The sequence below is a fragment of the Symphodus melops genome (assembly GCF_947650265.1).
Source record: "Symphodus melops genome assembly, chromosome: 1".
Taxonomy (NCBI): Eukaryota; Metazoa; Chordata; class Actinopteri; order Labriformes; family Labridae; genus Symphodus; species Symphodus melops.
The window spans coordinates 14,840,637-14,867,306 of record NC_136691.1 but is presented as its reverse complement, the minus strand read 5'-3'; the positions used below and the strand labels follow the sequence as shown (position 1 = coordinate 14,867,306).

Sequence of the window (26,670 nt, the reverse complement as noted above, 5' to 3'; positions counted from 1 at the left end):
TGTCTGTTTAATTAAATACAGCAGCAGACATGTTTGCACCTTGCACTGTCTCTCTCCCACGTCCCCCTGTCAGCACACTCATTATGGGTCTTTGGCCTTTATCCCTGTACAGACCTCAGGGCATTAGGAGTATCCAGCTCACACTTGTGTACACACACAGTCCACAGAGCCAGAGTGTGTTTCACAGGGACACCAGCAGAGGACTACTGTCTCACATAACCAGCAGCACACTTTGACCTCTCAGGTGCTACAGTCTGCTGTGAGATTATCGGCTGTTTAACATGCTCAGGTGACCGGTGTAAACATGCCACTGTTGGATGAAATAAGTCACCGTTAGTTCTACTGATAACTAAAGACAGCACAGAACAACACAGGAGGAGCGGAAAACAGGAAGTGAGAAAACACGCTCGCTGTAGAATGTGGAACGCAAACCCATTATTTTGGATCAGTGTGGTCATTTACATGTGAAAAACAAAGCTTTAATGGCCATTTGAATTCATGATAGTTTGAACCATTAGTTACAGAAATGTGAAGCAGTTTTTAACATTCAGGGGAACTGAGGACTTGCGGTGTGTGGCTGAAGCTCTGACAGATCAGCAAAATGTAACATCTGCTCCAAACAGAATGAATCCAGCGAGTGCAGAATAGACAGAACGCTAGCTTACTCTCGGGGAGAAGACCCCCTGACACAATCACCGAACTCGCTCTTCATCTGCTCACCTGGTCTTTTTCTGTTTGTCTAATTACCACACAGCTTATTGTCCTCGTGATGAATGTAATTAATCAAGTTGTGCTGCCTAATCTCTGAATCTTATCATCCTTACAGCACTGTGGGGCCGGACACACCGGATGGTAGCCTGACGTAAGCTCTTTCCAGGAGAGTAATTGAGTGCTTGTCTGCAACTTTGCGTGCATCTGAAAATTGAATGAACCCTCCCTGCTATGTTTTTGTTGTCAGGAGAGTGTGTGTTTTCTCTCTGTGCGAGTCAGATAAGTTTAATCATTATCTCTTCTTTGAAGCAATTGCCCTCTGTATACAGACAGCAAACATCAAATTATACATCATCCAGGATGTTATTTAGTTTAAAGTTTTACTTCGAATGGAAATTCGAGGGACTAATATGTACTGTACTTTCACACTCGCTTCATTTTTTTTAACACCAATTAAAAATGTTAGTGTACATAGTATTGGAGTGACTATTATACACCCCTCCAGTATTATAATTTTGATATCCCCCCCCCCCCCCAATAGTTATCACACCTCTGTCTGTACATTTATGTTCTCTCTTACACATCAGACTCCTCTCATAGTCCTCCCAGAGCTTCAGATGGCTTACCAGGTCTTTAATCTGTCCTTTGAGTGACATCACCCTCTCCCTGCACTCTCCATATGCTCCTCACAAAACAGCGAGTGAGGAGAAGGGAGAGCGAGAGGTGCATGAATTAGCCCCAGCAGTTGTTGGAGACGGACAAGAGCACTCTATCAGGGCCATGGCAGCGGGCACAGAGGAGGGAGACGCACACATGGAGGAGCTGCTGGACCAGGGTCTAGGGATGGAGGAGACGGGACACGACCTCCTGAGGAGGCCCTCGCTGAAAGAGTGCTACCACAGTGACTCCCTTCTGGCCCCCGACACTGACTTCATGATAGGTATGAGTTAGCTTATGCTGAAGTGTCATTCAACAACATGACAAATTTATTTTTGGTACGCAGACGAGCAGGAAGCCTTTTTTTATTCTAATCCTAAAGTCAAAGTCTTATGTCAATTCAAAGGCTTTCTTGGCTCAAACTTTCAGGACAACATTTGCCAAAGTGTAAGTGTACAAAATGATAAGTTGTGCTCTTTTTGTTTTTGGTTGATTTTTGGTTCCACCCTATAATGAAGCAAAAGGACATTTTGATTAAATTGAATATTATTTGGTACTCTAAAAAGGGAAAAAAACGTTTATTTATGTGTATAAGATAAGATAAGTTTAATCATTTTATATATATATATAAATCAAAGCTTTTAAGTGTTTTTTAAAGTGCATCATAATGTGTAGAAAAAATAATGTTACATGCCTGTAATTTTATCACTGTAACTGGCTGTTCATGTGAACTCTCAACACATGTTGACAGTTTTATTTACATACTTGTTTACAAAAGTCTACATGTAACAAGTGTGTTAGCTATATATTCTTTAATAACAGCAAAATAGACAACTGTATGAATCCAATATCGCTTTAATAATGTTTTTATATTAAATTGATTTACATTTTGCATAATACGCACCTGATGATTTCCCTTATCAATACAAAAAGTCAAAAGCCAAATACTGTTTTGTTTTTGTTTGACATTGGCACTTTAGACTTTTTTGTTTGATACCTTGTTTGATGAAATAAATTTAATTTAAAACTCTGTTCCTGCATTCCTGTCCCGCCTATCACATGCTAAAAACTGTGGCTGTGCTGGAATGTGTCTCAGCTGAGGAGATTTAGGGAAATGCCCTGTACCCTTAGGGATATTAGCATCAGTGGACTAATATGCAAAGGGTTGCCAGTGCACACGTGGCATGTATGTGTTAGCATGCAGGCTGCCGATTTGAGCAGACGGATGTTGTTCCTTCATTCAAGAAACACCATCTGCGAGCAGAGATTAAACACTCTGCCGCTGCTGCTACTCTGTCTCAATATATTTTCATTTTGCTAAGATGCATACAGCCATATAAATTCTGAAACTGTTTGCACTGTCAAAGCCCTATGTTCTTGTGTGAACCTGTTTGTGTGTATGTGAGAGATAGAGTCAGAGGCAAAGAGATAGACTGAGTGTATGTGTTATATTTGTGTTTTCATTTGCATGAAAGGCGTCCAAGGAGCTTGCCTGTTCTCTGTATAGCTGAGTTAGTGCAGAGATTGAGCTCTGGGCTGCTAATTCCCTTTTACAGCACTGGGATTATGTGCTATTCTAATCCCAATCCCATATGGGGTGTGTGGAGGTGGCACGAGGGTGGTGTCACGGCCAGGACAAGAGGAGGAACAGAAAATCACAGTTCTTCACGGAGTTACAACCCTCCACGAGAGACAGATTACTGCTGGTTGTGAGCTACAAAAAGTGCAGCCTGCTCTCACAGAAAATCAGCTTCGTCAGGAGGAAAATCTTGCATTTCAAATGATTCACATTCTGCCAAAATATTGTGGGTTCATTTGCAGTAAACAATGAACTGAATCCTTTTGTCACTGACAGAAAAACCTGCATTTGAGTTGATTTAAACTGTATGTAGACGACCAATCAAAGAAAGTAAAGTGGATGCTGTTGTTCATATACTTAAACTTATAGTAGGTCTGTTCATCCTAACTTTCACAGTTTTACAACAACTATCACTGTAAGTGATAAAGCAGCTTCCCCTTTAAAGGTTTTATTTTTTGAAGTTTTTTGAAGTATAAGACCATAAGATTGAACATTTCAATCATTTAGAGCTTTTTTGGATAAACCATTAACTACATATCCAAAGTATTTCAACCACATAGTTATGACTGGCAGATAACTTTTTTTCAATTAGCTTATATGTTATGCAAACTGGCTGCATTTTATCTGAAATTGTTCTCTAATGCTTATTCATTCAGTATTTATTCATACTGAATTTATTCATCTGATTTATGATTTGGTCATCTTTTTTCTGTATATTTTCTATTTTCAGTAGATTATATGAACGACTGTACCTAGCCAAGCTAAATTAGCCTAGTTTTGATAACTTTCTAACTTTTTAACAGTCAAATTAATTATTAGCTAGCCGCTCTTAATACAGTCAACCCATAGCTAGCTGATTTGTCATTCATCAACTGATGAAAACTTTGTTTTCTTACCTGTAAAAACATCTGTCTATAGCTCACTTTTCAAAAGTGTATCTATTGTGTAAGGTTTAAACTTAAACCCTTAGGGGGCATTCATCAACAGTTTTTCTTTTTCTTTTTCCTTTCACTCGTTTACCCACAAACTCAGACAGGCCATTTTTGTTTGCTTGTGTTTACGATCTTTAGCCCAGTTCAGACTGCCATTTGAAGGAGTAATATTTACGTCCTTTCTGCCTTCAATATGAATGTCACTGGGACATTATGGGGAGACAAAGTGATCCCACCTTTGTACTGACTTCGAAGGTAGTAAAAGAGGTGTTGCAGGGGCGAGATGGGATCAGTTGAGCAAACAGTGTGTGTATGTGGAGCTCCCACTGGGCCCAACCTCTGCAAAATCAAATGCAATGTGAATTCACAGACAGGGACAACAATATTATGCCACCCTGGAATAAATGTAATGAATGAAGACGTGATGACATGGGAGCTTAGCTACAGACCTTTGTGGGAAAACTCAGTCTGTAAACAGCTTTTAACTGATCAACGTTTTCAAGAAACAAAACAGAGCAAACTTTATTGGAGAACAGCAATGAAGTACTTCATTACATAACTAGATTTTAGAGTGGATTGTTGTAGTGTGTGTGTGTGTGTGTGTGTGTGTGTGTGTGTGTGTGTGTGTGTGTGTGTGTGTGTGTGTGTGTGTGTGTGTGTGTGTGTGTGTGTGTGTGTGTGTGTGTGTGTGTGTGTGTGTGTGTGGTGTAACACCTTGGTGTTCACTTTGAAATGACAATCTACTATCACTGTCTTTATTGTGAGCTCTGCTTCTCTATGGATGTAGAGGATTTTACTGCAAAACAACTCCAGGCCACGTTTCAGGTTGATTTGTACTGTTTTCTCTGTGTGTCTCCATCTCTGGTTGTGACATGGGGCTTATGTGTGGGGGTGGGGTCAAAGAGGCTCAGTCAGAGGATTATCATTGTACTTTGAGCACACACACACACACACACACACACACGTGCAAAGACAATTTAGGCTGAATTGGACGACTACCGAGATTTTTCAGCATGATCAACCCCACCCCCACCTTTATACCAGCACAGTCCCTCAGCAAAAGGCTTAAAGCTCCGTCATACACATCGGCAAGGTCCCAGAGTGAGTCAAGAGACCACCAAGGATAAATCGGAGGATCAAAACATCATAACCTCACCTCCTGCAGCATATTTGCTGTAATACTGCCTGGATGCTGTAATAGAGGAGGACATAACACCAGAGAGGCTGAGTGTGTGTGTGTTAGCTAAGTGGAGCAAAGGACATGAGATCTTAGTGGACACCAGCCAGTGGATCAAACTCTGATGGAGGGAGAGCCGACCCATCTGAGCGGAGCCAGAGGAGGGAAGAGGACTGAGAGGGTGTGTTCACGAGAAGAGAGGAAGAGGAGGAAGACATTTCTAGTGGAGGAAGGCCAAACCAGTGACCAGCAGAAGCTCCCTGAATGCTCATCAGGGTCCAGTGTCTCTCACGGTATCCACTGAACTATTTTTACTAAAAAATATGCAAAAGAAGTTTATTGAGTGAGAAATCACTGCATGTTATTGACAGTTTACAGTGTTTTGGATGTGTGCTGGGCTCTCTTTGTTTACATGCGTCGAAGTGATTACAGTATGTGTGATCTGTTGTGACCAGCTGTGCGGTGACCTCATTAGCTTGACTTCTGCTGTACAAGCACAAACATGCTACATCAGAGGGATATTGTTCTCCCTGGTGGCAAACAAAAAGTGAACCTTAAGTGGGCTTTCTGTGTATACTTCACTGAGGAAATAAAATATAATACTTAAGCTTTTGTTTTAAGCTCAACTTTAAGTGAAGTAGAAAGGTTTTATGTTGTATAGTGTTTCTGCAGGAGTTCACTCAAATCCAGGGAAATAGAGGACACATGGTGAAGGTTGCAACAATTTTGTGGGTAACAGTCTGTGAAGGAAGCAGTGCATCAATAGTTGTGGACAAAGGGACATGTTTTCTATACTTAGCTGATATTAGGCCTATAGTCAATGCACAGATGTTACAGTTGCTGTTTAGCCACTTCATTAAGGCCTTGTGTGGGGAAAAAGCATGGAAAAATTAGCATGTGAACACATACTTTTTTGTTCACATCACGGACACGTTGTCAGCCACGCTTCCTGTCAACCATGCAGACCTCTAAAAGTTTGAAGTCAAGCAACATTTATTTTAAACTATACTTTGACTAATAAATTCATAGATTTGCTACAATTTTACAGTAATTACAGTAACAAATAAAAGCAGGTGATAGATGTAGGCAGTGTCTTCTGTCTTCCATGTTGGTTAAAATTCTTATTGAGCATGTGTAGTACATTTACATCTCTTTATCTGGTTTCTGATTGGAGGAATGAGGCTTACAATCACCCCCAGTTATCCCTACAGGTTTTTTATTGAGTGAGCAGTTTATTTCACTTTTTTTCTCATGATTAGTATTATCTCTTACCAAACATTTAAATGGTTTCAGTCTGAGTCAACCTCAGTACTTTGGCATCTCTCTATCCCTCTCATCTTCCGACTGTCAGGAGTCTGGATTTTGCTCTGTCACTTTTTGAAAGTTTGCTTTTAGAAATCTGCAAATTTCAAACACTCAATACCTATATGTTAATACATATTGGATGCTAAAACATATTCTTTATATGCCTCAGAGTCCTCTTTTATTTTAGAGCATGTCACTGGTTATGTTATGTAATTGAAAAGCATAAAATATTAGATGTCTGTCTTGCTGCACACTTGTGTCATAAAATCCGTTGGGTTGTTTCTCTTTATCCATCCATCCATCGTATTATTTATTCATTTCTGTCTTCTCTTCAGATGACCGTAGCTCAGCAACAAGCGGTCTGGACGTGGTGGACCGACTCACTTACCTGGAGCAGAGGATGCAGATGCAGGAGGATGAGATCCAGCTGCTGAAGCTTTCTCTGGCTGACGTCCTGAAGAGACTCAACATCTCTGAGGAGCACCAAGCTGCTGCTGCAGCAGGAAGGAGGACACCAGGCGCTAAAGGTGAGACAAGTTGTGTGTGGCTTATTGCCGTCACTCACCAAGTGCCAATATGTAACGATTTAAAGTGTATAAATATGCAGATTTCATTATGGAGACCTTTGCCTCATTGGTGATCTCTTTATATATTAACTGTTCTCATTGAATTTGTTTCACCACTGTCGTTTATTGTGGTTTAAGTGATATATATATACACACACACACACACACACACATATATACATATATATATACATTCAACATCATTGTTGATACAAGCTGCATACTGTTCTGTACAATTCCTTAACATTTAACATTATGTAAAAGTTTCCCGGAAAAATCCAGACTGTACAATACAGCAGTCCACATAAAGATCGGTACATCTATATGAATACAGTAATCTGTGAAAAACGGTTATATGTCATTTATACAGAAAATTGACCTTTGGTCTTTGATGAAAAGTCATATACATAAAATTTGCCACAAAAGGACTCCCATGTGTTTCCTCCTTAATTACCATTAGCTGGAAGCTCATTTGCTAATTTCACAGACATCACAAACATCCCATGTTGTGGATGTGTATGGAATACAAATGTATTTATGACCCATTTTAATAACTAAATGGACCTTTCTGTTTGTGCATTTTGTGCAAATTTGTAGAGCTGTACTTTACCTTTTGCAGTCCGGTACCAACATATGTGCAATTTGCCTGAATGAACAAAAAATTCTAATCTGTTGTGAAAAAAGACAAACAGCGCAGAGATTTAACTAAATGTTTTGATAAAGTAATTCTCCTCTAAGAATTTCTGATAGCAATTTTAAAAAGCTGTAACACAAGTCTTCTATAAATTTGTTCAAAGTAAGTTATTGTGTCATTGAAAAAAGGTTAGACCCAAAGTGACCCTTTCTTTTTATTTGAACACAAGGTGGTCAGCATGTTCATATATGTTGTCTTAATCACATTGGAAACAAGAAATGTGCATTCTTCATCTCCTAATCCCTCAATATCTAAACAGTAATCCTCATTTAAATGTTTTTTGTCAGAGGCAGACTGAATGCTATCACGGATCAAATTGAAAACTCTTAAGATGCTGATTTAAGTCTGAGGGTTTATAGATCAAAGTAAAAATAAAACTTAGGCTGTATATGTTACATTGTATGAGAATGCACAGGACTGCAAAAAAAACAAACACTATGTAATGCTGTTATTGTACGAAAAGCTCCATCTCAGACATCTTTGTCATCTTTTAAATTCTATAGTGTTATAGTGTTATTAGCAATTAAACATCCACTTATGTTCTATGGTTATTCAGTAAATTATTATTTAAAAAAAGTGATGGTTGTAATTAGAGGTGTTTAAAAATGATTGATAAATAACTTAAAATATTAAGCTCTCTATAGGCGAGTTTTTTTGTGCAGACAATGAGCAGTGTATATTTCATATTCCTCCAGCGAGGCCCGTGTCTCTGGCTCTGCCATCCAGAGCTCCTATGACAAGCTCCAGCTCTGCCTCCATGAAGAAGAGCTCCACGATGACCTCTAGCTCCATAGCCAGGAACTACAGCCCCACACCGCCCCGCAGGTAACACACACTGCTTCTGCTCAGATAAGATCACAGGAGATTTACATCTTTTTATAGATGTTTTTACCATACAGCTGAAGAGAGTTGGTTGGATGTGCATCAAGGGGGGGGGACACCTTCAACCAGTGTGCTGTAGACTGTAACAGCAACTTCTTGTATTTTTACAATTCAATACAGTGGATGTTTTAAATTGTAAACTGATGATGTTTTTCTGTACAATCTATATGACATTGTTACATTTTTGTAACATAATCTGTAATCTCTGGTGTTTGTGTTGTGAACTTGTAATGTAGTGCATTGTGTTGTGTTTGTGCTGTCCTTGAATTTTGTCTTTGTCCTTTCAAAAACCCAAACAAGTTAATACATTTGAAAAAATCTCAATATGCTTCCTATTTAAAGAGCTGAATTAGATTTCTTCATTGGTTGACATTTTTCAAAGGCCAAAGAAAAAATCCTCTCATCCTCAACTCCCACAGAGAAACAAGAGTGTGTGCACTCAGTATAAAAGAAGGTGTTTCTAACAAAGCTTCAGCTCCTGTTATTTTGTGTGAAAGAAACAAGCAGATACCTTCCATTATCACTGGCACTGCACATGATGCTCGACAATTATCACAGCGCTCGGCTTTATTTCAGGGTGATGAAGCAGGAAACGTCTCTGCACGCATCTTCCTCTCAATTACCTTTAAATGCTACTGATATTAAAAAGCATTAGTCAGAGAGCTGCATTGTAGTTCTGCTCTCTGCTGCTTTTATGTGTTCTAGCTGGTCTGTGCTAATATACACAGAGAGATAGATCTACAACAACTGAAGACATCATCAGCAGACATATTGTTCACATTTGTGTTCATGTTTTTTGCATGTGATCACGATTTAAAAAAAAAAAAGTAAACTACATTTATATACTAGTTAGTTTATAAAAGCGTTATGAGGATCTCTTCAGTGGCTCCACTATGACAGTAACATGTTTACAGCACCTTATTTAAAGGGCTTTACCAATGTATTTTAGACTTAATCCCTATTTCAGTATTTTTCATAACCAGTTAAAACTCCTCACAGGAGCATGACCTAAAAGAGCTTTTTCCCATAATGCAGTGGTGTGAAGAGCCCACCCGGTAGTGTGAAGGACAGTCCATGTAAGACGGCCAGATCTCGACCCAGCTCTGCAGCCTCCACCTGCAGGAAGCCTCAGGAAGGGTAAGAAAGATTTCTAACGTTTTCAAAACCTGCAGACACAAGACACATGACATGTCTTAGCTCTGATAAACTGTGTTTCATTAGGAAGCCAATATGTTTCTCAAAATTCAGTTCCATCCTTGATTTCTTGTCTGATATCAGGGTTTCTTTTGTTAACCATGCACTCTTCTTACAAACCAGTGCATGTATAAACTTCAATACATTTTGGGGCCAACAAGTTATTCTTGGCTGAACAAGTAGGAGTCAAATCTCTCAAAATCAAATCTAATTTATTTCCAACCTCGACTTCCTGTTTTAAATTAATAGTCATGAAACCAAAGAGAATATCACACTCAGAGCAGACCACATGGCGTCAACTTTTTTCAAACTGATAACAGTGTTAACTCTTCACATACATCAGGTGAATATTTCTTTTATCCTCTCTGCCATTGTCTTTATTCTTTTCTGTCTCTACAAACTCTTTCTTTCGTTCTCTTATTTTAACAGCAGCAAGTCAAAAGACGCTGCAGTCAATGTAGGTAAGAACTCTATATGCCATCTTGTTTTTTTTCTCCCAGTATGTTTATATGTTTATATGTATGTGAATCATCTGCTGACTAAGACTTTAGTCAACACACATTGGTGATTTAAATAACTTGTTGAGTAAACTCACTGGAAATTGATCCTGTGTTTGTTTGTGCAGGGTCGAGGCGTGTGACACACTGCAAAGGTAGGATTAATCCATACATTTATTTCACTTCCATGGTTTTTGCCTCAGTTATGTCAAACAGGTGCTACTTAAGTCAACCTAACATGTTGACACTTGTCTAAGCCTTTAACATGACTGCATTTCAGTTGTGACAAATCTCTCTTGCCAATCAGATTGCCAATTTGTTGAAATTATAAAATATTTGTTGGTATCAACTCCTTATAAAACTGCATGTGTCATTATGATGCTAAGCGACTTCATCGTACCCGGGGGATCTTTTCGTGACCTGGCTTCATAAACCCTGACAAAGGAGATTACATTTAGAGGTCACACAAAGCTGGTTATCAACTTGATAAGTAAACCCAATTTTGTTTCCACCAGCGTGTTCACATTGTAGGAGCGGTGTCGGCAGCCTATGACCAATCAAAAACATGATTATGTCTGCCGTCAGCATGCATGACAATGTTACTTGAGCTGCGGATCCGTCGTGATCAAAGGAGTAGTATGAAGCAAATTAAATAAACATAAAACAGATAAATCAAAGGCGCGCTTTATTTTGTATCATATAGGCCTTAAATATGACAAGTACAAGGCTCTGGTGCTTAAATCAGTCTCTGCTAGCGTGATATTAAAAAAGTGAAACGAGCATTGCACCTGAATATATTTCACGTGAGAATTCGTATGGGAAACACAAAGTGTATGAGCATCAAGTTCTGTTACAGGAGTCAGACTAGTCATTGGGCGTTTCTCTCTACAAACTGATCTCTTTTCAAGAACATAACCTGGTTACCGTGGTGATCTACCCCGGTTAAAAGTGAACTTCTTAGTTCTCAAAACCCAGAGTTGCCCCTGAAGTGACCTTGATAACTGGAAGACCTCCTTTGTAGTATACTCCCCTGATGTGTCCTCCTGATGTCTTTATAAACGCAGTCGTCATGTTATCATGTGTTTACATTACAAGTTAGTTTGTGATTTTCCAAAAACACAAGTCTCAAAATACTTATCATAAACCCTAACACAACATAAAGAAATAAAAGATAAAATAGCTGTGAGCCATTCAATTAAAAATGAGCAAAACTGTATTCACAATAGCTTAAAGCTCGTCTGAGGAGATTTAAACTGAAATAAATATTGAAGCTTCGATATGAGATATCAAAGTAAACCACCACGATCAGCAACACAACCGACCCTTCCTTTTAAGCCTGAAATGAAATGCCATGTGGGCAACATTTACAAAGATGCAGCAGGATGACGTGCAAATATGAAAATGAAATGTGAGCTAGTGCAACAAGAAGATACATTCAAAGTTTATAGATGAACTGACACTTTCTGATTGTCAAAATAGTTTTGTGACAACTGAGGTACTTTTAAAAAGGTGTTTTGTCACAGACAAATGTTTCATTCAAACTTTATGACAAAAAAGTGAGAGGCTTCTTGATATAATTTTGGAGCTGGCACTCCATACACTCACACTTGACTCAATCTTTATGACGAATACAGAATACATGTTGAAAAGGAGGAATGCTGGGAGCTTTGTGTTTGAGTTGTTATTTTATGCCCACCCTTCATTTTCTTCACATCTCACCATGACTTGTATGCCCTCCCCCTCACTCCTTTGCAACCCCATTTTTTTTTTGTCTTTCCTCCTAACCTCTTTAAATATCCACACTTTGTCCATCCGCTCACCCTCCTCACCTCACTTCACCACTTCACTTAGTGACTATGCAGATCTATCTGAGCCCCCTCGCAAGAAAGACTGGATCTTCTGAGACCGCCAAATCTTCGGCCTCTGTGCCTGCCAGCAGCGGGTCAACAACGACCCCTCACAAACCTCAGGCAAAGGGGGGCAGCAAGACGGAGGCGAGGAAAACAACCCCATCGTTCACCTTAAACCTGCAGAAAACCACAACAAGCCAGAACACGGCCCAGGACACATCCAGCTACAAGAGCCCGCTCAAATCACCCAGCCAGTACTTTCAGATCTGTTATTAAACGCAAACACATTTTTTGACGCCTATGTTGAACGCTTGAAGAATTACAGACTTTTATTCAATTCTAAAAAAAAAAAAAAATACATTCATTTTTAATTTGCAAAGATTACATGATTTTCATCTTTTGACTTTAACAAAAAACTTTTTAGTAAACGTCGCTGTTGCGTTTAATGCTCCCGATTACTTATTTCAAGCATAGTGAAAAGACTTTAATGCATTGTTAGCCTCCTCAGAGACCTCAGTAGCTGTAGATCTGTCTCATGCTAGTACCTGCGTTTTGTTTCTGTGAACGCCTGTTGTTTGCTGTAAAATCTTGTGTTTGAAGTACTGAGTCTGTGGGCAGCAGACGGAACTTGTATTTGATGTCAGTGTGTGTGTGTGTGTGTGTGTGTGTGTGTGTGTGTGTGTGTGTGTACATGTGTGTCAAGTTTGTGTGTGCTGTTTTGTTTCTAGTTTTGTTTTTGGTTTCCTACTTTGAGCATAAATACTAAACTGCATTTACCACAATGTGTGAAAATTCTGTTCTTTATAGTTTAAAAATACAATTAATAAATGATATGGTCACAAACAAAATGACTTGTTTCTATGTTAGCTTACATTTGGTATGTGTTTGAGTAAACTGAAACTGAAACATTAAACTGATCTGTTCTAATGTGTCATGGCCTATTTTTTTTAAATTCTTTTTTATTTTATATACTTTATTGATCCCCTAGGGAGAAGTTGTGGTTCGAACTCTGTCATTGTAGAGACATGCTTCTCACACACACACAGACCTGAATCACACACATGCACAAGCAGGACCTGTGGACATGCATTAATGGAGAGATGTCAGAGTGCGGCAGCAGGCCCCACTGGAGGCGCCCCCTGAGCTGGTGGGGGTTCAGTGACTTGCTATGGTCTCATATTATGTTCCTTGAACCAGCGACCCTCCGGTTCCCGATCCAAGTCCCTACAGCCTGAGCTATTTGCCACCCCTTTTCAGTAATCTGCACACATTTTGGATAGATACTTTATAGTAAATACATGTAAATCCTATTGCAATGGGTCTATTAGCCTTTTGGGGATTTATAATTATGTTGATATCTATCTGGAAACCTTTTATAAACCAGTGTTTGCAGGATAATAAAACTAGTCTAAAAGCTCCTCATCAACGCCCTCTTGTGGAAAAAAGGTTAAAAAAAACCCCAAACAGGGATAACAGTAAAGACACTCATTACAGAGTAAATCCAGGTCAATTAGCTTACGCACAACTTTTTTGTGTAAATACGCTTCTTCTTATTATTAATCTTTAGAAAATCAGTGTGAAGCAGGTATGAATTCAGAGTTGATCCTGTCCGCTCTACAAATCACAGAAGAAATAATGGTGTTGTTTTTGCATTAGGAGGACCTCTGCTGGTGAGAAGGCTACACTGCAGCAGCTTTGGATGTAATGCTTATGATAAATTAGGGGCATAAATAAGACTGCAATAAAGAAGGGGAGCTGTATATTTAGCAGATTAGCTTAAATTAAAAACATGACAACATATTTAAACACATTTTAGTACTATAAATCTGTTCGGGGCAGAGGTTCTTTTTTTCAAACAGATGTGTAACGCCAACTCATGTGCAAGAAGATCACATACTTGCAGTGTGCATCATCCTAAACATGCACAGTATAACTGACAGACTGATACTTTTTAAAAAATGATTCCCTCAAAAGACATCTTTACTAACTTCTTACTTTACTTCTTGCCTATACATCGGTATCAAAAAATAACAAAATAAATTTTTTTTCTATACTTTCTGCATTTTCAGACTCAGTAATGATTCAGAGTATTGTCCCATAGCAACAGCAACACAGCCTGGGCCTCGGTGGAGCTTAACTGAGCCGTCTGTCCTCCATGTGAGGAAACAGCAGATGCTGCTGCAAACACAGACAGATGTTGGCTGGTCGATTGTTGCTGCTGACAGGTGTGTACTACACATCACTATTTTATAAAGTATTAAGCCTTCAGCAGCACATACAAATAGCCTACTTAAGAGCAGGCTAAACGCTGGATATCAGTGACAGCAAATACATATTAGGTATAGGCTATAGCAGCTATCAACACAATAAAATCACATAGGCCTTCTCAGATTCAAATTAGCCTAACTAACATGAAGTTTAAAATGTGTCACTGGACTTTGTCCAAGTGCTGCATTCCTCCACAATTGTAAAGTCCCACACAGAATGACACGATACACAATGGTATAATATTTTTGAATGGTCTTAAAATCTCTATGGTTATTTTTGCGTTATTTTAGGCTCTGTTACAATTAATTAAATGAATTAAATGAATTCCAAGGAGACTGATTGATGTTTTGGTTCTAAATATGAAACTTCTGGCCATTTTACGACATAGTTTTCTTTTTTTTTCTAGATATACAAAACAATTTTATCACTATTTTTGAAACATAGTCAACTCACTACATGGACGATGTGCGTTTGTTTGTCACTCCTGCCAGTACGACTGCTTCCTCACCTGACCGAGGGCGCTACTGTGCAGAAAACCCACCAAGACCTGAATATTTCAGCAGTCTCTCTCTCTCTCTCTCTCTCTCTCTCTCTCTCTCTCTCTCTCTCCATGCAGCCTCCCAGTGGTCGAAAGAAGGAAAAGATGGCACCTCACGCGCCGCTGTCAGCCTCTCCGCCCGGCTTCTCGTCCTGCGGTCAGCGGCGTGCTTCACTCTGAGACGGCCTCGACCGGCCCACCAGCCTCCTGACGAAACATCGAAGAACGTCTCTTTTTTTTTTTTTTTTTACTTCTGAAAGACAGACCTGAAAACTGTGGGCATTTTCTTGTAGCATTTTTCCACACCCTGCCGCCTTCTCAGACCTCAACATCTGCACATACAGCCGGCTGCAGGCTGCAGTGCTGTTTTTATTCCTCCGGAGCTGCTGCTGCTGGATCTTTTTTTTTTTTTACTTGAACTTAACTCAAGGACGAACACTGAGCGGACAGAAAACAATTTTGTTCACACAGGCAGAAGAGGAAGATGAGGTAAGCAGAAGCGTGTGTCTCTATAGCTGTACAATACAGATTTCCCTGCGCATTATTCTGGGATTTTAAAGGCCAGAGCGAGATAAACAAACATCCGACTGAAATGGTCTTAAGTTCGTTTTATCAGCGCCCCTCCATCATGATCCACAGGCCTGTGATGTGCAGGTCACCGCATCACAATAGGTGTAGCACATGAGCACGCGCAGCTATTGACCGGCAGGATCCCTGTTGGCCGACAGAAATTTAACCTTTAAGAGGAGAAGCCGATTAGCTTATAGAGATGTTCACAGTCAAACATGTTCACACTGAGTGGTAGTGCTGTGGTCATCTCGCCAACATCTCTGTCACTAGCTCGCGCTCTGTGATGAGTCACGTGGAGGTTGTCTGCAGAGAGAAATAAAAAGATTTGTAGTCAAGGAAACCAGACTACACGTGCAGATTGGTTTTAATGACACTCAAGTGCAGCACAAATGTGATCTCTGGATTTAAAAGGCAGTTACAAGTGTTTCTTCTCTCGAATCACACCTATATCTGCACGCGCACAGGCGAAATCCTCATGCGCATGCACGCGCACACACCTTCCCAGCTGAGAGCCAATCCGCTGAGAGTATTCACTACAGCATCCAGACACAGCTGTCTGAAGGATGCAACCACTGGCTTTATTGGCTAACTGTAGAAACGAATCAGGTGAAATGTAACTGGCAGAACACAGCAGCAAGGCCAATCAGCTGCGAGCCTGCTGAGACACAGATGTGGGTGGGGCACGAGAGCTTGGCACAGGTTCAGAATGGACAGGAGGAACCCTTGGCTGGCTCTAATTGTTGTTGGTATTAAAATATCTGAGTTTGTCAGTGCATGTGTGTGTCCCAAGGTCAGAGTGGGATTTTGTCACAGAATGCTCAAGGTCAGTGTCTCTTTTTACAAGCTTCCACTAAACCGGCTTTTCTATCTGCTACTGCTATCACCACTGCTCTTTAAACTCTGCTCAATAATGAAGGCCCAAACACACTCTCATTATGACTTACTAATACTGAAGCCTGCAGGAGATGGTTGGTTCCTGCAACTGTCATCCTTTTATTTTTAATTTAGCATATAAATGAGTGTCGATGGCCATCTTCTGATAATGTCTACTATAATAGTTCTTTGGTGCCCATGTACAATTGCATATTACTCAACCTTTACGTTGTATTTAATTATTATATTATGGAACATTGTAATCTTCTTAAACTGCTTCCTCTGGCTGTCTTTGCTGATTTTATTTATCTACTATTCTCACCAACTTTGACTTAAATACATTATCATAAGGATGACATATACCTATTAAACGCACACTGTATTATTTCCAACGTCTGTAGTAAGCTTTGTGGATCCATCTTGGCCTTCAGGAGAAATCATTTTGCACAAATAGAAAATGATTAACCAAACAACAATTTAGCACAATTAATGAGGCTTCAACATGCTGCTTAACAATGTTTTCTAGACTTGTGTTTTTTTTGTAATCCAGGTTTTTCCTTTAGAGCCCTTTGTGGGATGAATAATGGCAAGTGGTCAGCCACCATACTATTTATATTTTCATGGCTTATACAGTCATGCTTTTTCTTCTTTACATCATTTTGTCTCATGTTATGTTCTGGCCTGGGCTAATAGACTCATAAATGGAGGCCAGTTATTTATATAAACTAACTCTGACAAGCTGTCTGGAATTGTAGTTCTTTGTCTGAAATCCTCTTAAACACTCAGCTGTGAGTGATTGTGTGCTGTACAGAAGTGCTCTGCAGGTGGCAACATAGACTGTGAGTCCACACAACAAGCCGACACAGCTGTGTGCACGTGAGTGTGTCCCTGGTGTCAGTGTGTGGTCTTTATGTGAGTAATTCTTTCACCTGTTTCTGATAAGGTTGTCTAATTTTGAATTTGCTGAAATGTAGCATGTAAATTTGGCGCTGTTTGTTTTGAGCTTGACCATGTTTGTTGGGTGATGAAGCTAGGCTGACAGTTTACATGTTTGCTGCCCCACTATTGTGTGTGTAATATAAAGTATGCCGGCTTGTATGACACAGTTTAGTGCTGTGATCTAATGAGCATTGATCTCAGTGCTGGAATCTGCAGTTCAAACATCCATTATTTACGGTTCAATAGAACTCAGTATCATGGAGAACTGCAGTGAAGAGTGTTTTAAGTGCTTTTTTCAATCAAAGGTCATTACCATACAGTATGTTGGCTGTATCAATCCCCTGTTGTTGTATTTATATACTTTCGTGATGCAGTTATCTTGTTTGCCTTGGAATTGGAACTTGATTCTAAAATTGGCTCAAAATAGGTCCTCACTTGCAGACTTCACTATCTAATCCTGTTCAGACTTTTCCTTTTCAATAACTGAGGAGATTCAAATCTTCAAACCAACACCGCTCCTGTATCTGTTCCTCATTTGTCAGGATTAGACACATTAGTGTAATTATCTCTGGCTGTGCAGACGTTGGAGGTGCTGCACGTCGCAAAAACACCAGGGACAGTAAAGCTGGGGTTTGTGATTCCAGCCTGGGATTTTGTTGAGGGACCGATGGAGCCTGAATGTCTGAGTCCTCGTCTTCAGGATAATCCTTTTATATTTCCTCCTCCGCCAGCTCTCCCTCTCTCCCACTTATTGATTAACAGGCTGTGATGAAGGCAGCAGCCTCTTTTCTATGTTAAACTACTGGTCTGACACAACACTGGTAAGCCTGGATTACATGTGATGGACTGGTTTGTTGCTCTATGTGCCACATGTGGACTCTGCTGCTTCTTGACTCCTCACAAACTAAGCTGCAGAAATGTGTTCTGAATTTCACTTCAGACCTGATAAATCTGCTATCTTATCATTAAATGTAATGGCTAATGAAATACTTAAACAACTATTTAAATTCTCTAGAACTTAGAGAACTTAGTTTCATGTCCAGGACCGCATAACTCCTTAAATGAATAATGTGGGACTTTTTGATTTAGTAGATGTGGCCTTGAGCACTAAATCAAAACGAACTGCTGTTTTGGCAACAGCTCAGTTATTCTGAAGCTTCACTCTCCTCCAACCTTTCACCACTCACATTCACATGAAGGACTTATCAATGAGAACAAAACGCACCATAAAAGCACCATTAAGTGCTAATGGTGGAGAAAAGGACAATTTTTAATTGTCTGTGTCCTGCATTGTTGTGTTAGCAGGCTAATGTTAGCACACTTTGATTAACTCAGAGCTTCATATTGCACATAAATTGACATAAATGACTTACGTGACATCCAAATAAGCATAGATGAGACTTGACTTTATTTATTCTTTATTATTCTGTAACTGTTCATGTGCCTGTGTGCCTGCCTCGCCCTTCTAGTGAGTTTGACTGTTGATGATGTTTGCTCCTGCCTGTGGCTCACGGTGGCCTCCCACCACTGCCACCAACTCAATTTACACATGAGTGCATAAAGCGTGTTTTATTGCGCTCTGAATATGAAGAGTGGGATCTGTCGATCCATCACCACCACTGCTGTAGATGTGTATTGACAGGAACAGTTGGTGGTATGTGTGTGACCCATATGAATAGCAATATTAACAGTAACTTGGCGCTGAATTCATGCAGGACAAGGGCGAGCATGGCTGTGAACTCAGTTAAACTTTGATCAGCCATACAAACACACAAGCTGATGTCTGAGCAGAAACGGATGATAGGGAATGTTTGCTTTCATGGTGCAGTGCAGATGTGTTGTACAGGCGAAATAAGGTGGAAGTAAGGTGGTTCCCTTTTACACTTTCACTGTAAAACAATACTGCAAGCACCTGGTGCCTGACCCGAAATAAATCAAAATGTCTCCGTTTAATGTTTTTCCTGTAATGTTCTGCTCGCACCGCAGAGTCATGCCTCAGAGGAGGTCAGATTTCTCTTTCGTGCACAGCGGTGGACTTTGAAGTCTCACAGGTGTGTGCTCTTGATTACATGTTGTTTCCAATGTTAAGCCTTGCAGTTGAGGTATATCTTTGGTTCAAGAAATGTTGTAAATTCAGGGGAAATTTAAACTGTGTGCTATTAAAGATGTAGTGATCTCATGCTACCTTAACATTTCTCAGCTTTTTTCAGGTTTTTGATCCTAAGAAAAGTACAGTATTGTTTTTTCAATTTTCTCTCGCCATGACACCACCTGGTGACCATTTAAACTTTAGTTGAATAAAAAAGTTGATTTTGGGTTTTTATGCCTTTTTATATGTCAGGTCTCTCCTTAAGAGCAGAAGAAAATAACTATTTAAATGTGTGTCTGTTAGAGGGTCAGATCAATGATTTTCAGGTATAAATGCTAACTGACTTCCAAAAACTTGCAGAATGACGACTGGCCAGGTACTCCTTTTACTATATAATTAATTAAAGGGGAACAGCATTAAGCAGATTTTTGGCTCAAGTAGAATTTTTCTAATATCTCAAACGGATTATAAAATAGATCTCAATGCAGATATCTGTTCAGAGAGATCGTCACAATACTGTAGATGGGAGCTGGGATGACAAAGGAACAACGTTCCTGCGGATTTTTGCTGAACACACAGACTGTTTCTCCTGCAAACACTAAAGCCTGCTGAGATCTGATTGGTCAATACAGCTCAGACTACAAATGTACTACTCACAAAAACCACAACACTTCCAAATCCAAACCCCCAAGTACAGAGTCTACATTTTGCAATCGAGATTAAATTGCCAGTAACTGTCATGTTTTGGTTGAGTTGTGCAACTTTTAAGCCAAAGTGAAAAGGAAGGATGCCTCTACATTGTACAGCTTATACAAACAACAAAATGACATAAATGAATGAATGAGTCTCAGAGTCTTTGTCAGTTTTTGTTTTCATTTTTAAACTCGCTGCCATAGTAACAGAGAGCAGATGGACAAAAATAAGGTTATCGAGTGAGCATAGTAAAGCGTTAGCATTAAAAAAAGAATAGTTACTTAGCTATAAGACCAGCATCAAGCTTAATGGGGAGCAAAACTTAGAAAATCACAAGGGCTTCAAACCGAATTGTAAATGAAAGTTAATGATGATGTGTAAAAAAGTCAACATTTAGCTAACTCGGTTTGAACATAAAAGCTATCAGCATATCCGTCTAGGTTCTTTTTTTATTCCACTAATATCCTAAATAACGGTTTGATTATCCTAATCCCCAGGCAGCTTTGATTCAATGATGAAGTATAAACACAGGGTAAGGTCCTCTGATAAAAGATGTGGGATGCTCTTCTTTTCTGCCATCAGTGTTATACATTTAGAACATATGTTGTTAATGAGCCATCTGTAACAGCTGAAGTTTAGCTGTTGTTTAGTTTCTCTGCCTGCTTGAGGAAATGTTGTGGACTTCTTGTGAGTTGTTTATACTTTAATCCCAAAGACTTAGAAAGAAGCGTCTGCACAGCACATCTGTGAGTAATGACGGCCTGATTTATCATATTTCAGCCCGACACACGACACAAAATGGAGATGGATGTTTCGCACTATGATGCATCCAGTGTCAGGTGTGAGGTCACGTGACCTGTCTCTGTCGTGAATCTGTATGAAAACAGTAACACAATGCATTCTGGGTGACAACAGTGTGGTTTATGAGTCATAATAATGCACACTGAGGCGTCACAAGGCACACCGCTGAAGCTAATGTGCACAGATGTGTGTGTGCATGCGTGTGTGTGTGTAAGAGAGGGAGAGAGATGTACGGTAATCAAATCTTTGTGAATGAGAGTGAAATCACTCCTCCCTCTCTTCCCCGCTCTGTCACCCGCCCCACCCCCCCACCTCTTTCTCCTCTGCCAGCTCCCATTGGTGTGTGGCATAATTAAAATGATGGGATCCAGTGAATCAGACAGTGTGTGCGCACATGTATGTGTGTTAGATTGCAGCTGAAATGCAATCCCCGAGCAAGAGAGGATGAGCCTGTGTGAGTTAACTGGGACGACAGGAAACGTCATAGATCTTAAACCTCCTCTCTGTAACACCTCTCACACTCTTTTAATACCTTTTCTTTGGCCTTGTACAGCGTCACTGCACACAGGTGGATTGTGGGTGTTTGTAGGGTTGGGGGTGGGGGGGAAGTCAGAGTGAATTATACAGAACATTGGGGCTAAACTGCTAGAAAGATGTATAGTTTAATCTGTTTCTCTACGGTGACACACTTTATTGTACAAGAAATGAAGAAAACAAACAAACAATAAGATCAAAGCGCTCAGCTTGAAACGGTACATTTACATGTACATAGGATAAACTTTATGGAAATGTTTCTTTTCTTTGTTTCTTTTCCCCATGATTTAATAGACCGAATATGTTGTTGAATAAGTTCTAAGATGCATTTTGATTCTGTTCTGGTCTTTGTTGAAGTTGGCTATTCATCACTTGTAGTATATCTGACTTCTCATCCTCCACCCACTTCTGTTTGCTTGTTTGTGTATGCTGAAAATCTCTAAGTGTAAAAAAGTGTGTTTAAGTCAGCCATCTGGTGCTGTGCTGAGCAAAAAAAGTCTTTGCAAACAACTGATGCTATAATGTTGGTATTCTTTAAATGTTCTGAGTTCAGTTGGGCAAACTGGTAAACAGAAATACTTCTAATACATTATAACACATGGCTCTATGTACCTGGATTAACCAAGGACTAAGGATTTTATATTTTGATTACAGTTCATATTTTGGAGACATCATGGTTTCGACTTAAAAAACAAACAAATTCAAATAAATTTATTGTTAAATCTGAACCCCCTTTTTAAATTGCCTGTTCAAGGCGGGACTGTCTCACCTCCTGTAAAAAAAAGCTAAAGACCAACACTTTCATGAACACCGACACACTTAATGATTTTGATGCTACTGGTGATGTGGTGACGATAATCAGGATGTTGATTATGAAGCTTTTGAGGTTGTAGTTTTACACCCTGTGTATTGTCTCTGTTGAGTCAGTAAGTGCTGTTTATTTTCACTTACTGTAGTTATTTCCTTCTCGATTGTTCCTGACTGGTGTTGTTCTTATCTCAGATGTACACTCTTTTTGAACAACAGCGCCTGCTAAATTAAATTGTGGAATCACACACTGCTACATAAAATACAACACCATAGAGGGGTTCAGTGTGAAAATACGAAGGCAAGGTGAAAGCAGAGCTGAACTGTGACATTTATACTGATGAATAACTCAAACTGGATTTTTGTCCCATTGACCCTTGTAAACAGAGGGAAATTGTCCAGAAAAATCAAAGCAGATTAAAATACAATGCTCCATAGGGTTCACCAAGTCATGAAATCCAGAGATATAACTCGAGGATAAAGGTTACAGTTTGCAAATTAGAAAGCAAATGTCTAGTAGGATATTGTTGAAAAAGGTCAACATGTAAAAGAGGATGACAAAAAGATAATGTAAGGGGAAGAAGAAACGGCTCAGTAACCAAACACAACTTCATGCAGGTGATGTTATGACTCATCTTTGTGTTGATTGAACAGAGCCATGCAAATACCATAAAGCTCATTATAGGTTAAAGTTTTTATCCAATGACTCATTTTTTGAGATAGTAAACAGTGAATATTAGATTGGGTGTTTCATATGCATGTGTAAATGGGTGCAAACTGCTCTGTACAGCTTGAATGTATTGACATCTCTAAGGCGAGTGTGTCGTGTCCTCAGTGACAGCGCCTTCGTGTGGTGTCTGGGAATCACAATAAAAGGTGCTGACATTTTGCAGAGTGCTCTGTCACTTCACCGCAGATACTCTCGTGCTCGAGTTTTGTGCTCTTTTTCACAGAGCTCACATCCCAGGAATGTCACATGATGCTTGTGCAACCTTATGTCAAGATGTTTAGGCTTTCAATCCATTGTCTTAAAACAGGACGTGCTTGACATTCATGCCCGACCACACAACAGGAGGATAAAATCTGTCCAGATGTTACGTGTTAAGTGTTTACTAAACTTTTTCTTATAGTGTTTTTGCTTCAAGCAATTCAATCAAAATCCCCCCCCCCCAAAAAAAAGTGTTTGTCCTCTCCGTCCTAGCTCTCTCTCCCTCTCTCTCTCACACACACACACACACACACACACACACACACACACACACACACTGAATCGGTCATGCTGTGTGTCAGACAGAAGGCCATCCCTCCTGCTGTATGCTAACAGCTATGCTGTTACAGTAGCACTTGGCTGCTCTCTCTTTCAAACTAACACACACACACACGCATGCATACACACACGCACACACACAGTCAGTGGAAGCGGCGGTGTGTGGATTACACTGCTGGGGTCTAACCTGAGAGCGAGAATGAGGGATGGGTGGGGGAGGGGCGTGTACTGTAAGCGCAGGCTAGATGTCCTTTCACCTTCCTGTTCTGCTTCTCTCTTTTTTTTCTCTCCTGTTTCCCTCCCCCACTTTCCTGCCCTCCCCTGATGTCCTCTCTCTCTCTCTTTCTTCATGCAGTCTATCTCTTCTCCATCCCACGATTTAAACTCTCTACCTGTGCATCCATCTGTCTGCACCTCTATCCCCTTCACCTGCTTCACCTCCTACCCGTTTGTCCGGTCAGAATCCGTCCTTTTTTCAAGTCTACTGCACGCTTCCCTCCCTTGAACTCAGTGACTCTAATATTCTGCTCACAGTGACAGTTTCTCTTTAGCTTATAAAAAACCAAAGACTTTCACTGTCACAGGACTGAACAAACACACAAAGGTTTCTCGAGGGGGATAACTGACTTTTAACTTTTCAGTCAGTGAGAGGTTTGTTTTGTGTTTGTTTTTTTAGAGAAATGTTTTATGCTTTTGCTCATGTATCACTGAAGCGTAGTTGTCCCCTGTCAGTGATTATTGTGAGATATTAAGCAAAAGTAAAGCTGCTCATGGCGTGCTGAAGTTGAATGTGGAAAGAGCGAGATTTATTGATTCAGCTGTCCTTTGTCCCGTCTGTATTGACACTCAGTAGCCACTGTGGAAGCTTAAATATACTGTAGCTTAGAAACAAAGTTTAAACCTCAATATATTCATTGAGAAAATCCTTCCCTTCAAATGCTCCCACAAAACTTATCAGGCACCTTTTTGGACTCTAATGATGAAAATGCCTGTTTTGTACAATTTAAAACAACAACAAATGTAAAAAAAATTGCCTGAGAAAAACACCTAATGATCTGACCTCTTTGGCAGATTGTCTTCAGTGTAGTCACACTGTAGGTCTTTAGAGGAGTGAAATGATTCTGGGATCAGACAACACTAAACAAGTTCACAGGAAAAGTGGCACTGGAGTTGTAAAGAAGCCTCTTTCATGTCATAAGGCAACATGATGCAACTCATTGCAAGCAAAAGCAGACATTTGTAACTTACTCGTGTTATTTTTTCTCGTGTCTCCTGATATCACACAGACGTAACAGACAGAGGAAATGTTATCGGCATGTTGGCAGCAGAGTGAACAGTGACTAAATTGCTGCAAATTGCCATGTCAGCCGTTGTCCAAACCTATGACAGAACGAACCGTGTTATCAAACACTTCTCCAGCCTGACCAATCAATGAAATGGCCTGCTGGCAAACCACAGCAGGACAGATGTGGGTGATGTGAGCTGTACTAGAAAGAGAACATTCCTCATACATCGGAGGATAGACAGTAAATGTGAGAGGGATTTATTTATTACAGGCAGAAGATTAGTTTTATGGCTCACACCATTTACTGTCAGATTTAATCTATGTGCATCTGGAAAGATGCAGGACAGCGATGTGAACGGAAGGTAAACGTTTAAAAAAAAAAAGGAAATCGACTTTCCACATGATCCCTATAATAAACTAATACATTTATTTAAAGCAACAGCTTATGTTACTTTGGCCAATAACATTGCAAAATTTTTATGATGCTGCAACAGATTGTCACAGGCTGCAAATTAAGAAATGCTGCAGTGTTTTTCTACATTTTGCATTAATCGTGTATTTACAGCTGGTTTGCTGTCATTGAATTCGTCTCACCATCTGTCAGCACATTTCTGTTGTTGTATTTGTTTTGTGTTATTGCATTTGTTTCTACGTGTTTACATGTGACATTTTTCTTACTGGTGGTGGTTTACACTACTGATTTAAAGCTGACTGGGACATATTTCACCAAGCTCTAACAAAAGAATGTCATGCCTTTTGTGTCCCCACCTGTGTCCCCACCTGTGTCCCTTTGTGTTATTGACTATCAAGTCTATTTAGCACCACGTGTGTATCCATAGCCCAACACCAAGTCCGGCATACAACGTCAAATTATATGTGAGAAAAGATGGGAGCCATCAGTTGAATTAAATTGCTCCTCCTCCTCGCCTCTCTTTCCTCTCGCCATGTGGACTTACGCATTTTTGCCTCGGCCAATCCTGCAGCCCGGTAGATGAGATGGAAGGGAGGAAGGGGGTGGGAGGAAGGGGAGGACCATCAGCCTCCGGCGCTGGCGGCCCATTGCTCTTGTCACAGCTGGGAGGGGAGGGAGGGAGGGAGGGAGGGAGGAGGGGGAATGGTGAGGGAGGAGGTAATCCAATGAGACACAGAGAGGATAGGCAGAGCGAGGGCAACGCCTCACAGCACCGACAAGCTCTCTCTATCTTCATCTCCCTCTCCCTCTCCCTCTCTCTCTCTCTCTCTTTTTACCCCCCTTTCTCTGTCTCTGAAGCGTAAAAAACCAAACGACTCTCAACTCCCATTCAGTCTACTCTGTATGTGGCCAAGGGCGGCTCTCACACATTTTTAATCCTCTTTTTTTCCCACAATTTATAATTATTTACATTTTTTCCAGTTCTTTTTTTTCCTCTACGAGCTATAGGATGAATTCAAAACCACAAACCAGGATTATTTTAGTTTCTCACGTGTCTTTTTGAGGCAGCATCTTTCTCTGGAGTCATCTTTGTTCTCTTCTCACCGCTGCTGAGTGTACAGTAGGGAAACAGGTTAGTGTGCCTGTTCGGTGCTAGGCAGCAGAGGTGATTGAATGGTCTGTGTGTGAGGTGCAAGAAGAGGAGGGGGATGACTTCCTGTTGGTGATGCTCGTTAACCCTGCGACCATTCGGGGAGAAGGTGAATCGGGATGCTGCCGTTGAACTCTGACCTTTAACACAAGTGTCAGCGACAAAATTCTGGACCTAAAAAACACAGCAACATATAGAGTGTTTTTTTTTGTGTGTGTGAAACAGCTCTTGCTGTATAGACACCATGGACATCAACCTTCAGTCGCACCGATTCTACTTCCCTCAGATCTACTGTGCTGAACCGGGGGCACAGCCACAGATCACAGAGTTTAAAGTCAGGTAAGCTTCCAAAGGGGTAAATTAAGAAATCCCTCGATTGATGATTAATCCATCAATGATT

At 40.2% G+C, this 26,670-nt stretch overlaps 2 protein-coding genes across 12 annotated transcripts in view; both read left to right on the top strand.

Annotated features, from left to right (window-relative positions):
• The first annotated feature begins 1,382 nt into the window (after positions 1 to 1,382).
• On the top strand, positions 1,383 to 12,936 carry LOC306831924 (uncharacterized protein). Of its 5 annotated transcripts, none has more exons than XM_079356225.1 (7): positions 1,383 to 1,651; positions 6,697 to 6,888; positions 8,317 to 8,446; positions 9,539 to 9,640; positions 10,127 to 10,158; positions 10,323 to 10,349; positions 12,046 to 12,934. In XM_079356225.1, the coding sequence occupies exons 1-7, from the start codon at positions 1,492 to 1,494 to the stop codon at positions 12,318 to 12,320; spliced, it is 918 nt and encodes a 305-aa protein (XP_079212351.1). In that variant the 5' UTR covers positions 1,383 to 1,491; the 3' UTR covers positions 12,321 to 12,934. The 5 variants fall into 5 exon arrangements, with proteins under 5 accessions (XP_079212351.1, XP_079212350.1, XP_079212349.1 ...); XM_079356224.1 differs by lacking the exon at positions 1,383 to 1,651 and adding an exon at positions 5,111 to 5,349 and having other exon boundaries at positions 10,130 to 10,158; positions 12,046 to 12,936; XM_079356223.1 differs by lacking the exon at positions 1,383 to 1,651 and adding an exon at positions 5,111 to 5,349 and having other exon boundaries at positions 12,046 to 12,936.
• A 1,247-nt stretch (positions 12,937 to 14,183) lies between these two features.
• Positions 14,184 to 26,670, top strand: part of evlb (Enah/Vasp-like b) — a 43,361-nt gene continuing 30,874 nt past the window's right edge. Inside the window, exons 1-2 of one of the 7 annotated variants that reach the window (XM_079346904.1) lie at positions 14,184 to 14,269; positions 14,929 to 15,339. In XM_079346904.1, coding sequence (XP_079203030.1) covers positions 15,335 to 15,339 — 5 coding nt within the window. In that variant the 5' untranslated portion in view covers positions 14,184 to 14,269; positions 14,929 to 15,334. Of the gene's footprint in view, positions 14,270 to 14,876; positions 15,340 to 15,857; positions 16,244 to 17,103; positions 17,206 to 25,860; positions 26,610 to 26,670 lie in introns of those variants that run through there. The other 6 variants (XM_079346902.1, XM_079346905.1, XM_079346906.1 and 3 more) reach the window with 6 other exon arrangements.

Bases quoted from the DNA above. Each gene is read 5' to 3' on its own strand.
- LOC306831924 (XM_079356223.1), top strand. From the start codon at position 5,181: ATGGAGGGAGAGCCGACCCATCTGAGCGGAGCCAGAGGAGGGAAGAGG. The intron at 8,447-9,538 runs GTAACACACACT...CCCATAATGCAG, and splicing joins AGCCCCACACCGCCCCGCAG to TGGTGTGAAGAGCCCACCCG. The intron at 10,159-10,322 runs GTAAGAACTCTA...TTGTTTGTGCAG, and splicing joins AGACGCTGCAGTCAATGTAG to GGTCGAGGCGTGTGACACAC.